The sequence below is a fragment of the Macaca fascicularis genome, chromosome 1 (genome assembly GCF_037993035.2).
Source record: "Macaca fascicularis isolate 582-1 chromosome 1, T2T-MFA8v1.1".
Lineage (NCBI taxonomy): Eukaryota > Metazoa > Chordata > Mammalia > Primates > Cercopithecidae > Macaca > Macaca fascicularis.
The window spans coordinates 184,133,503-184,147,500 of record NC_088375.1 but is presented as its reverse complement, the minus strand read 5'-3'; the positions used below and the strand labels follow the sequence as shown (position 1 = coordinate 184,147,500).

Genomic DNA, 13,998 nt, shown 5'->3' with positions numbered 1-13,998 from the left:
GAGCCAAGGGCAGGATCAGCTACTTATACACATAAAACTGTGGCAGCCAGCGCTGGCAGCATGCAGTAGCCTAGCTGCTGGGGTAAGCCTCAGGTACATGTAGTGGTGGGTTTGAAGCCTGTGATGAGTGGTCACAGAGCTGTTTTCAGGCACACATGCAGTAGCTGTGCTGTGTCCCCGGGCCAAAGAACCCATGGAGGCAGCAGCTGGGGTGGCTCTGGGACAGAGGGATTTTAGGTGCTTAGGCACCTGAAAAATATGAACTCTGCTGAGGAGGGATTCTAGACCCAAGCAGGAGCAGCTCAGGTGACTTCAGGTAGAGGGGAGGGAGAGGAGTGGTAGGTCACACACCCAGAGACTGTCAAGGCTGCTGGGCTGGGTTCCCAGGCCAGAACAACTACAGCAGTAGCAGTCTTGCAGCTCTGGGTCTTTGCCCATTTTTTAACTGGGTTGTTATATTACTTAGTTTTAGGAGTTCTCTATATTTTATAGACTTTGATCCCATATCAGATGTATGATTTGCAAATACTTTCTCCTATTCTATGGGTTGCCTTTTTAACTCCATTGCTAGTATTTTTTGATGCATAAAACTTTTTAATTTTCACAAAGTCCAATTTCTCTATTTTTTCTTTTGTTACCTGTGCCATTAGTGTCATACCCAAGACATCATTGCCAAATCCAATGTCACAAAACTTTTGCCCTATGTTTTCTTTTAACAGTTGTATTGTTTTAGATCTTACAGTTAAGTCTTTCATATATTTTGAGTTTATTTTTGCATATGATATTAGGTAAGGGTTCAACTTCATTCTTTTGCATGTGGATATCCAGTTTTCCCAGTACCATTTGTTGAAAAAAACTACCCTTTCTCCACTGAATGGGATTAGTGCCCTTGTCAAAAACCATTTTATCATAACATGCTGGTGTGCTGAGGCTCTCTATTATATTCCATTGGTCTATATGTTAGTCTTTATACTAGCACTGCACTGTTTAGATTACTATATCTTTTTACTAAACACTGAAATCACGAAGAGTGAGTCCTCCAGCTTTGTTCTTTTTCAGGATTGTTTTCGGCTATTCAAGGTCCCTTGAAATTCCATATGAATTTTGGGATAAGTTTTTCTATTTCTGCAAAAAAACCATCATTGGAATTTTGATAGGGATTTCTGTAGACTGCTTTGGGCACTATGGACATTTGAAGAATATTAAGCCTTCTAACCCATATACATGAAATGTGTTTCCATTTATTTATATCTTCTTTAGTTTTTCAGCAATGTTTGGTAGCTTTCATAGTACAAGTATTCCACTTCTTTTATTAGTTAATTCCTAAGTATTATTCTGTTTGATGCTGTTGTCATTGGACTTGTTTTTGTAATTTTCTGTTCAACTTGTTGACTGTTGGTTTATAGAAAGGCAAGTGATTTTTGTGTGTTGACTTTGTATCCTGGTATTTTGCTGAATTCATTTTTTAGTTCCAATAGTTTTTTTAAAAATGTAATCTTTGGAGTTGTCTACATATAAAATCATATCATCTGTGAACAGAGATTATTTTAATTCTTCCTTTTATTTCTTTTTATTTTTCTTGCCTAATTGCCCTGGCCAGAACTTCTAGTACTATGTCAAATAGAAGTGGTGAAAGGGGTCAATCTTGGCGGGGTGCGGTGGCTCATGCCTGTAATCCCAGCACTTTGGGAGGCCGAGGCGGGTGGATCACCTGAGGTCAGGAGTTCGAGACCAGCCTGACCAATATGGACAATTTCAGTCTGTACTGAAATTACAAAAATTAGCTGGGTGTGATGGTGTACTCCTGTAGTTCCAGCTACTTGGGAGGCTGAGGCAGGAGAATCATTCGAACCCAGGAGGCGGAGGTTGCAGTGAGCTGAGATTGCACCACTGCACTCCAGCCTGGGCAACAGAGTGAGACTCCATCTCCGGAAAAAAAAAAAAAAAAGTCTTTTACTGCTTTCTACAGTTCAAGTTCTCAATGTGTCATATAAGACTTACTCACTTTCACCTCATCTCTTATCTTCCTTCCCCCCCACTTTCTTCTGCACTAACAGTAACCCTACCTACACATATCTTCTCATTTGCTACGTCAAATCGTGCCTTTTTCTCTGAATGGAATGAATGGAATATGATTCCTTTGATTCTTTATTTGGCTGTGACTCATTCTTTATAATCCAATTTGGATGTCACCTCCTCTAGTCTTTTTTTCTTTTATTTTCTTTATTTAAAAATAAATCCATTTACAAATAACTACTCTGTGTCATGCCAGGCACTAGGCTAGGTGTTAGAGCTACAGAGGGGAGAAAGGCAAACAAGGTTCTTGCCTGCAAACATTCTTGAAAGTTACAACTCACCCCCATTATCTATACTTCTCGAGCATCTCATGCTTGCCTCAATTTTCTCATTAATCATATAATACAAAATTATCAATTTATATTCATCTGACTAGTACATAGTGAGCATTCAATAAATGTTTCTTTAACCATAGTTATAAACTAATGCTTTTAACATTACATTACAACTTTTTTTGTTGTTAAGTTTTTGGACTGCCTCTCCTTCTCCATTGTCAACTGAGAACTGAACAATTCCCAAGGAGGCAGGGTCAAACAAGGCCCCCACACTGTTTCACCCAAGCAACTGAGGATAAATTGTTACCTAGCTAGGTATCCAGAAATATGGGAAAATCATTAAACGGGGGCTCAGGAACAAGGGTAGGATGAGAAAAAAAAAATTAAATGATCATAAAGAAACTGTGTCTGTAGGGCCAGAGATATGATATAAGAATCAAAATTATTCCAGCTAAAGGACATACAACTACAATCCATAAAATCTAAAACTTGAATGTAACTGCTGGTCTCAAATATTTCCTTCCTAACTCAAAGTTTAAGTAAGTCAATAGCAAAATGATTATTGTTAGCTGGGTGCGGTGACTCACACCTGTAAACCCAGCACTTTGAGAGGCCAAGGAGGGCAAATCACTTGAGGTAAGGAGCTCAAAACCAGTTTGGCCAACATGGCAAAACCCCGCCTCTACTCAAAATACAAAAATTAGCCGGGCATGGTGGCACATGTCTGTAGTCCCAGCTACTTGGGAGGCTGAGGCACGATAATTGCTTGAACCCGTGGGGAGGAAGCTGCAGTGAGCTAAGATTGTGCCACTGCACTTTAGCCTGGGCAACAGAGCAAGACTGTCTCAAAAAAAAAAAAAAAAGAAAGAAAGATGATTGTCTTAAAACACACAAAGTCATGTAGGAGAAGAGTAGAATCAGAAGAAAGCAGCAGAATCAATGGGTAGAAGGTACAATTACACGTATTTCAAATTAATATAAGGAAGACAACAGAAAAAGCTGCTCAAAAATGAAACTGGTTATTATAGGAGGGCAGAACTCCTAATAACAAGATATTATTACTCAGTAATAATAAGATATTACCGAGGTTGTGACTGTTTTAGTTTGGCAAAGCCTCCCAATCCCACACTACCATTTTCTCAAAATAACCTAAATAGTGTGCTAGCCTTACAAACACTGCTCTTCACTATATGGAACTGGCTTCTCTCTGCTGATGGGACCACCCAAATAACACATATAATGGTGAGGGTGAGAGAAGGGAAATAAATGAAGTGAATGTTACCTGTCACCTCTCAGATAGGACACAGAATAATTAAAAATTTTGGTTGGGGCTAGTTAGCCACCTTTTAATGTTAGTGGATTTATCCATTAAAGAGTGGAAGTATGACCTACTCTAGCCATTAAAAACAGACTCAAGCACTTTAAAGAAATATCTCATTAAATTATGTCCAGCAATTTCGGCCAAGCAGTGAAACTCAATATTATCTTTCTTTCACAAGGGCTAGTGAGATAAAGTGCTTTAAAAAAAAAAAAAAAAAAAGTTTGGTCTCTTGAAAAGTAATAAACATTTTTGCAGACCAAGTACAGTACAGTATAATATAGCACAGTCATATTATTAGCAGGGGAAAAAGTTTCCTTCTCTGCGGTTTTCTAAAAAATGTTAAAAACCAGAGTGGCAAACTATAATTTTCACAGGATGATTATAGACTACAACCTCAATTATGTAGCTCCATTTCTCTTTCACATGTTTAAGTGAGATAAATACATATTCAAAGGATTGCTGAAGAAGTCCTGTGGTCGCTTCCATAATGGGTGTCCAAAATATATAGGCAGTTTAAATAAAAATGAGCAACCACATTTTGTATAGAATGTAAATGGAAAAATTTTTTTATTGTACTAGCCTAAGCTTTTAAATACTTGAATTGTGCTCCAATTTAAAAAATTCTAGTTTAAGGCCAGGCATGGTGGCTCAAACTTGTAATCCTAGCACTTTGGAGGGCTAAGGAGGGTGGATCATTTGAGGTCAGGAGTTCAAGACCAGCCTCGCCAACATGGTGAAACTCTGTCTCTATTAAAAATACAAAAAAATGAGCTGGGTGTGGTGGCACATGTCTGTAATCCCAGCTACTCGGGAGGCTGAGGCACAAGAATCACTCGAACCCAGGAGGCAGAGGTTGTAGTGAGCCGAGATTGTGCCACTGCACTCCAGCCTGGGTGACAGAGTGAGATCCTGTCTCCAAAAAAAAAAAAAAATATATATATATATATATACATATATATATATATATATAGTTTAAATAAAGCTCATCTGTGCTATTTAGTTATGGCCTCCATTGTATACACTTTTAAAGTCTTGGTGATGACTTTTCCTAGCACATAGTAAGAGCTTAATAAATATTTCTTAAATGAGTAAGTTAAAACATCCATGCCCTCTTTCCCATTTCCTTATAACCATGGTCAGAGTTGAGCATGAAAGTGCTGTTTGTAGCCATGGAACAGAATTTAGGTATTTCCTCATAATATTCTTTAGGCTCGGGCTGGGCGTGGTGGCTCATGCCTGTAATCCCAGCACTTTGGGAGGCCGAGGGGGGGGTGGATCATGAGGTTAGGAGTTCGAGACTAGCCTGGCCAATATAGTGAAACCCCGTCTCTATTAAAAATACAAAAATTAGCCGAGTGTGGTGGCAGGCACCTGTAGTCCCAGCTACTTGGTAGGCTGAGGCAGGAGAATTGCTTGAACCTGGGAGGTGGAGGTTGCGGTGAGCTGAGATCGCGCCATTGCACTCCAACCTGGGCAACAAGAGTGAAACCCCAGTCTCAAAAAAAAAAAAAAAAAAGAAAAAAAAAGAATGTATATATATATTCTTCAGGCTCACATAGACCGAAATAGGCACAACACACACACAAACATGTTCAATCTCATCTGCCCATTCTCTTTGTTTCTTTAGGACACTTGTGTGCAACACTATCACTGCATTTTTTATATTATGCCATCACTATTATTATTATATTTTTATTATTATGTTTTGAGATGGAGTTTCACTCATTGCCCAGGCTGGAATGCAATGGCACAATCTCAGCTCACTACAACCTCCACCTCCTGCATTCAAATGATTCTTCTGCCTCAGTTTCCTGCATAGCTGGGATTACAGGCATGCACCACCACGCCTGGCTAATTTTGTATTTTTAGTAGAGATGGAATTTCTCCATGTTGGTCAGGCTGGTCTTGAACTCCTGACTTCAGGTGATCCGCTCACCTTGGCATCTCAAAGTGCTGGGATTACAGGCGTGAGTCACTGCGCCCCGCCACTGTTATTTTATTATCTATCACCCTTGACTCTGAGCACTTTGGTATAGGTACAGTGTTACTCATTTTTGTTCTCTAAAAGTTTCAAGCACAGCGTCTGTCTCATAGTAAGTGCTCCAACCCAATGAGTTAAAGGACTTCCAGGGTCAATCCTCATGAATCTACTCAACTACACGGTCAACACCAAAAAAACTTTCTTTTTTCTTTTTTGAGATGCATTCTCATGCTCTTGCCCAGGCTGGAGTGCAGTGGCGCCATCTCGGCTCACTGCAACCTCTGCCTCCTGGGTTCAAGCAATTCTCATGCCTCAGCCTCCCAAGTAGCTGGGATTACAGGTGTCTGCCACCACACCTGGCTAATTTTTGCATTTTTAGTAGAGACAGGGTTTCACTGTGTTGGCCAGGCTGGTCTCGAACTCCTGGCCTCATGTGCTCTGCCTGCCTCAGCCATCCAAAGTGCTGGGATTACAGGCGTGAGTGACTGTGCCCAGACTAGAAAGTTCTTTGTTAGCCTGATAGTTCTAAGTAAAAATCATTTCAACCAATCCACCTGAATTCTGTCTGTTGAAACATAAAACTAACAGAGAAAGAAGGAGCACATTAGTAATAACCTTGCATGGACAGTTTCTGCCTTCAAGAATTTACCAAGATATAATTAATGCTATATTAACTTTATCTATTCATTGCTCTGGCAGATAAAAAAGAAAGGGAAATGGGCAGGTAGGTGGGGGATGGGCCTTCTGTTCAATGAAAAGCTGGCAAACAGGCTTACTTCTTCTGACTGTTCCCGGGTCTGTGCAGGTGAAGATCTTCTTCCCACTGTAAGTCGATGGCAGGGATAAGAGAGCCCTGATTCAGCAAGACACATCTGCAAAAAGTAGAATCCATCATTTGTAAACAAAATATGGCCATGTTTCACAAAAGGATTTTACCTTTCAGGTATTTTCTATTATTGCTGAAGCTAGATTAGAAAGTTAACTCTAGTATCCTGGGTATTGCATTACCAGGAAGGCTTTGAAAATTTGAATTTTTTCCACACATGAGATGTTATGGTAGCCAAGGCTAATTTTCATTAGATGATAGATTGAGGCTCCAGGAAATTGTAATGAGCCCCAAATAAGGCAAAGTATACATACTTGCCCCCAATCCCTCACTGCCTCAATGTGCGTCTGCTACTTTTCTGATTAGCAGAATAATACTTCAGTTTCCTAACTCTGAGGGCAGTAAGGATAGAAATATAAAATTGTAGGTGAGATACAGAATTTAAAATTTCCCTAAGATACATATACCAAAAATATATAAAAATCTAAGTTTAGGTTTTACCCTAAAGGAAGCTGCCTTATATTTGAGTAGTTATAAAAGTTCTCCTATTACAGGGTGCTTCATTTTCAATACTTCATTTTCAATACACTGTTTAAACAGATTAGCCTTAAATAACCTGAGTCAATGATGCTTCAGGTACTCAGAGAGTTTACTTGTCAAAACTGGTTAATAAAGAAGACAATGATTAAGACATTGTCTTATCCTAGAGGTATAATCTCACAATTGCAAGTATTAAAAGTCCTTATAAACCTGCCTTTAAAAGATTCTTTGAAAAATGTCTTGGGAAGATGATGAATATACATAGGACAAATGAAACCAAACCAAAACAAAAAAATAAGCAAATGAAAAAATTACAACTGTCCTTAATGACACCTAGATAGGGATAGTACTTGATTATTACTTTCTCCACAGTGTAGGGATAATAAGGTTGAGTTTACGGGTAAAGCAATGAGAAAATGCCTAGCACACAGTAGTGGCTCAACAAACATTACTTTTTACTAGTCTGTGAAGAATACTTGTGGCTTGAAATAAAATGTCCAGTGAGAAGGATGGACTCTAGAAAACATGACTTTAGCAGAAATACCTTCCTCACCTACACTGTTCCATGAGAGAAGCCCACTGTCATCTTGTATTTTGGGGTCTTTCTGAGTTAGCCTGTTCCTTAATTAACACAAGAATAGTTATCTTATTCAATTCAATTATTTAGTCTTTACAGTGTCAACCAAAAAGAAAAAAACAGTGACCCTAGTGGTGATGATGATGCTTATATACAAAAAATGCCTATTGAATAAATATCATGAAATGTGAGGGTAGATACAAAAGCAGTATTTGTAAATTAACATTATATAATATTAACATTAAGTATATGTGTCCAATTAAATAATTTGATAATTATACTACATCAACACAAAAAGTTTATGCATTTAAATTATCCAAAGAAAACCTTTTTTTCACAAAAATCATAATTATTTTACAGTATTTATATTTTTAAGACCACATCTCAAGGAAAAAGTAGCTGTTGTAGGCAAGAATTTAATTGTTCTTATCAGCTGTTAATGATTGAAATATAAGGACGGTAAATCATTTTTTGACAAGACATGAAGAAAAACGACCAAAATTAAATAAATTTGCCCCATTAAAAAGTAATCCATGGACAGGCAGGCACTTAACAAATTCTTGTTGATTGCTAAAGGAACTTTTTCTATTTAATAACAGGAGACAGCTAAGTGTAGAATGGACTTTTAAACTCAGAGCGTCCTGAGTTCAAATTCAATTCTACTATTCACTCAAATCAATATTTTACATCTCAAAACTAAGTTTCCTGGCTGGGTGTGGTGACTCATGCCTGTAATTCCAGCACTTTGCAAGGCCAAGTCAGGAGGATAGCTTGAGCTCCTCAGGAGTTCAAGACCAGCTTGGGCAACATAGTGAGATCTTGTCTCTAACAACATAAACAAAAGATTAGCTGGGTACAGGGGTGCACACCTGTAGTCCCTGCTACTTGGGTTGCTGAGGCAGGAGGATCACTTGAGCCCAGGTAGTCAAGGCTGCAGTGAGCCATGATCACACCACTGTACTCCAGCCTGGGTCACAGAGTGAGACCCTGTCTCCAAAAACAGAAAAAACAATTAGCTGAGCATGGTGGCACACACCCATAGTCCAGCTACTAGGGAGGCTGAGATGGGAGGATTGCCTGAGCCTAGGAGATCAAGGCTGCAGGGAGCTGGGATCATGCCACTGCATTCTAGCCTAGGTGACAGAGCAAGAACCTGTCTTTAAAAAAAAAAAAAAAAAAAAAAAGGCTAAGTTTTTTGTTCTATAAAATTAACATGACCTTTCCTAACAGGCTTTCTGTGAGGATGGCTTAAATGAGAATACACTTGCTACATGGTAGATATTCCATCAGTGAGTGAATACTCAAAGTCCACTTGAAGTTTTTTCTTTTCTTCTTACAGACAGTATTTAGTGTTAAGAACATACTGTGCTGGGCACAATGGCTCATGTGCTGGGCACAGTGGCTCACGCCTGTAATCCCAGCACTTTGGAAGGCTGAGGCCAGTGGATTACCTGAAGTCAAGAATTCGAGACCAGGCTGACCAACATGGTGAAACCCCACTTCTACTAAATAAAAAAATAAGCCGGGCGTGGTGGTTCATGCCTGTAATTCCAGCTACTTGGGAGGCTGAGGCAGGAGAATTGCTTGAACCCAGGAGGCAGAGGTTGCAGTGAGCTGAGATTGGGTCACCGCACTCCAACCTGGGCAACAAGAGCGAAATTCCGTCTCAAAAAAAAAAAGAACATACTAACTACGTGATTCTCAAAGTACGTACTATAGGCACAGGGTTCTTGAGATTCTTTCAGGAGTTCCATTAGGTCAAAATTATTTCATAATAATACTTAAATGGCATTAGACTTTTTCACTGTGTTTTATTTATTTATTTATTTTCTTGAGAGGGAATTTCGCTCTGTCACCCAGGCTGGAGTGTGGTGGTACGATCTTGGCTCACTGCAACCTCTATCTCCCAGGTTCAAGTGATTCTCCCGCTTCAGCCTCCAAAGCAGCTGGGATTACAGGTGCGTGCCACTATACCTGGCTAATTTTTGTATCTTTGTAGAGATGCGGTTTTAACACGTTGGCTAGGCTGGTCTTGAACTCCTGACTTCAGGTGATCTGCCAGTCTCAGCCTCCCAAAGTGCTGGGATTACAGGTGTGAGCCACCACGGCTGGCCACACTGTGTTTTTATACTGATATTAAAAAAAGCAATGGTGGGCAAATCTGCTGATACTTCAGCACAAATTAAGGTAGTAGCACCAAACTGTTAAAAATCTCCAGTTCCATGTACTCTCTGTAAAAATGGCAGTTTCATTTAAGAATGTCCCTGTTAGATCAGAAAAATTGTTACTTTTAATTAAATTTTGACTCTTAACACATGTCTTTTAACATTCTATGTGACAAATGGGAAGTATGTATAAAGCACTTGTAGAGCATACCAAAGTATAATGGATGGCTTGAAGAAAAAGCACTTGTGTTTGAGTTATATGTTGAATTAGCCACTTTTTTTCATGAAACACCATTACTACTTAAACAAATGATGGGCAGACAAACTGTGGTTATTTGGATTTGGTATTTGGGTAAGCATCCCTTACTCAAAATGCTTGGGACCAGAGCTGTTTCAGACTTAGAACTGTTTTGGATTTTGGAATATTTGCATCATACATACCTAACAGTTGAGCACTCCAAATCTAAAAATCCAAATCTGAAATGCTCCAATGAGCATTTCCTTTCAACATGACATTGCTGCTTAAAAAGTTAGATTTCCAGATTACGGGTACTCAACCTGTGATTGAGTATCCCTAATTGCTGACCATTTTCTCCAAAATGAATGAAGTGAGACTACTACTTCAAGGAACAGGTTTGACAGTATTAATTGCCAATGACAAAATTTGAGTTTTCACATAAAAATTAAGAGTTTTAAAAACTATCAGCCATCATGAGCTTGACAGCTTCTCAATACTTAAAGCCTTTGTGATGAGCTCAGTAGTTTTATTAATAGATGTGATTTTTTATATCATATAATGTGTCAACATTTGGAAAATCTGCATAACTTACAAAGACCAATATTCTCCAAATGAACAGTGATTGCATAATGTTATAAAATTATGTATGGATAAAGGTTTAATTCAAAGTGTGAGGCATATCAATGTATCTCACTATGACAAAGTATTAATACAAAAAGTATACTGATAGGGTTTCAGATTCTACAAAGAAAGTAACATTTAGCTCTACCTGAGAAAGCTCCGTGCCACACATACACACACACACACACAAATTAAAATTAAAAAAATAAAACTAACCTTTAGGAAACTACCACTTCTCGAGTTCTAGTTTAGTATCAAAGAATAATAGCTATAATTATTTGAAAAGACTATTAAAATACTCCTCCCTTTTCCAACTACAGATCTTTATGAGGTCAGATTTTCTTCATATCTTCAACCAAACAAAATTCATTATAACAGGTTAAGTGCAGAAGAAGGACAACTGCAACAAAAATCCAGTTGTCTTTTATTAAGACAGACATTAAAGAGATTTGTAAAAGTATAAAAACAATGTCACTTTACTTACTGAATTCTTAGAAAATATAATTACTTTGTGTAAAATTCTATTTATATTAACATGTAATTCACTTGTTATCTTAAATATTATTTTCTTCAATATTAATTTTTAGAATGGTAAATGTCAATGAATATAATCCACATAAACAAAAGCTCTCTGGGGTCTTTGATGATTTCTTTACAAGTGAAAAAGGATCCTGAGACCAAAAAGCTGAGAACTGCTGAACTATGCAATGTGTACATGTGCAACTAATTTTCATGAATAATGACGACTATTATTTGAAACAACTGAAAAGCTCTTTCGTGAAATCTTAGAATCTTTTTGATGTTTCTTCTTTACATAATAAACAAAGGATAAAATATTTTCCTTGTATTATTATTTATGTTATTCTTCATACGAAAATAAAATACTAGGACAATATGCAAAGGAAAACTCCTGTAAACCACCATGACTGATCACTGGCTATGTCTAACAAGTTGTTAGTAAACACAGTATTATCATTTTAAGCTTGGTCCTCAGAGCATTTAGGGCCATTCTTAATACTTCTTTCTTTAAAAATATGAATTAGTAGGCTGGGCGTGGTGGCTCACACCTGTAATCCCAGCATTTAGGGAGGCCAAGGCGGGTGGATCACTTGAGGTCAGGAGTTGGAGACCAGCCTGACCAACGTGGTGAAACCCCATCTCTACAAAAATACAAAAATTAGCCGGGCATGGTGGCGGGAGCATGCACTCCCAGGTACTCGGGAGGCTGAGGCAGGAGAACTGTTTGAACCTGGGAGGCAGAGGTTGCAGGGAGCCAAGATCGAGCCACTGCACTCCAGCCTGGGTGAGACTCAGTCTCAATTATATATATACACATATATATTCATATATACACATAGATATTCATATATACACATATTCATATATATACATAGATACTCATATATATATGAATTAGTTCTTCAAATTATTTTTTATTTTATAGCCAAATTTTAACCCTCTCCCAAATACATGCTTGTAGTCTCTCTTTTTTTCTAATTATAAATGACAAAGACTAAGACATTTTAAGAGTACTGGAAGCTATAAAACCTGTTATGGGACCTTGGGTCAGTAACCAAGAGTCTTAACATCTCCTTTTGTAAAATACAGGTAGGACCAACTACATGGCCTCTCAGATCCCTTCTAGCCCTAATGGGTTATGATCTTCATATATCACTAAGGAGATTTGGTTATGTCACCTGCAGACTCCTTGCTCTGCATGTGACACACCCACTAACACAACTGAACAAGATTCAAACTAGAGCTTTACTGTTTGTATCTTTTATTCACTCAGTTTGTAAAATACAATTCTCTTGTGTTTTAAGAAGAACAATTAATATGAGACATTTTTTAAAAACCATATCTCAAGCTTATCATCATCCTAACATGGCACTGATGTAATTTCATCCAGATTTGGGAATGCTACTGGATATTAGCATTGAATACACTGCACTGATGGTCTTCTTAATCTATGTATTTGTACGTCAAGATGTATCCAATTATACACTTAAAAATATATGGCTTATTACAGGTCAGTTATACTTCAATAAGGCAGTATTCAGTGTTATTAATACACACATTTATATCCTCATATAAAGTATTACTTTTTTTTTTTTTTTTTTTGAGACAGTCTCACTCTGCCACCCATGCTGGAGTGCAGTGGTATGATCTCGGCTCACTATAACCTCCACCTCCCAGGTTCAAGTGATTCTCCTGCCTCAGCCTCCTGAGTAGCTGGGACTACAGATGCACGCCACCAAGTCCGGCTAATTTTTGTATTTTTGTAGAGGTGGGGTTTCATCATGTTGCCCGGGCTGGTCTTGAACTCCTGACCTCAAGTGATCTGCCCGCCTCGGCTTCCCAAAATGCTCAGATTATAGACAGGAGCCACCTCACCCAGCCTAAAGTATTGCTTTTTGACATATGTATACATACACCCCTGACACCATTCAGTATTTTAAAAAACAGTTGTATAATAACTGCTATTAAGAGCTCAATATGTATTGTTATTACACAAAGTGCTTTATATGCACTACCCCACTTAATTCTCATAATAACTCTGCCAGGTAAGGATTATAATTCCCATTTTAGAGATGAGGTTACTAAACCTCACACAGAATAAGAAGGTTGCCCAAAGTCAAACAGGTACTGAGTGGTGAACCCAAATTAAAATTCAGGCAGTTTATCTCACAACCATTTTAAAAGAATCCAATCAAACAACTATTAAGGCTCTAAGATATCTTGTCTATCTGATAACCAATAATTACTTTCTTTGGCTTAATTAAAACAGCTACTCCTAGAGACCATCAATTAGTCAGAAACTACATAGAAAGTGCTTAACATATGTCTACCATACATGACAACTCTGTAAATTAAAGACTATCATGATTGTACAAATCATAAAACAACCTTAGAGTGGTGGAGTAACTTGTCCGAGATAAATCAGGTACCAGATGGCAAACCAAATTTAACTCCAAAAGCCATGGAGTTTTCTACAACATCCCATTTCCAACGTAAATAAGGCTTTTTATGGTAAGGAGTCCTGAAGATGACTGCTGGAATACCCCTTTTAAATTTTCAGATGCTTACTGTTCAGCTAAACAGATTACTGAGGTGGTTTTAAACCAAACTGAGTCATGAGGCTAAAATTTCATTTACTGCCAACCAAAGCACAAATCAAAAAAGCTTATTTATTTTTATTCACAATCCGAGATTTCTTCTGCCCTTCCCCCAGCCATTTTTTTTGTCACTTATGTGCTAGAAAAGTCACACAGAGCTTTAATTTGTGGCAGGTTGAAGCAAGCTTATTAAGAATGCTAGTTACCAAGTGTACATGCACTTGTCTGGACTAGCCCACTGCCACATTCTTGTAGCAGGGTT

The 13,998-nt window shown here is 38.1% G+C and overlaps 1 protein-coding gene across 6 annotated transcripts in view; it reads right to left on the bottom strand.

The window, feature by feature from the left end:
* The window catches only part of FAF1 (Fas associated factor 1), a 512,111-nt gene that overhangs the window by 146,067 nt on the left and 352,046 nt on the right, over positions 1-13,998 (bottom strand). For all 6 annotated transcript variants that reach the window (XM_015436105.3, XM_015436115.3, XM_045386413.2 and 3 more), the window contains one exon: positions 6,430-6,525. In XM_015436105.3, coding sequence (XP_015291591.1) covers positions 6,430-6,525 — 96 coding nt within the window. The remainder of the gene's footprint in view (positions 1-6,429; positions 6,526-13,998) is intronic.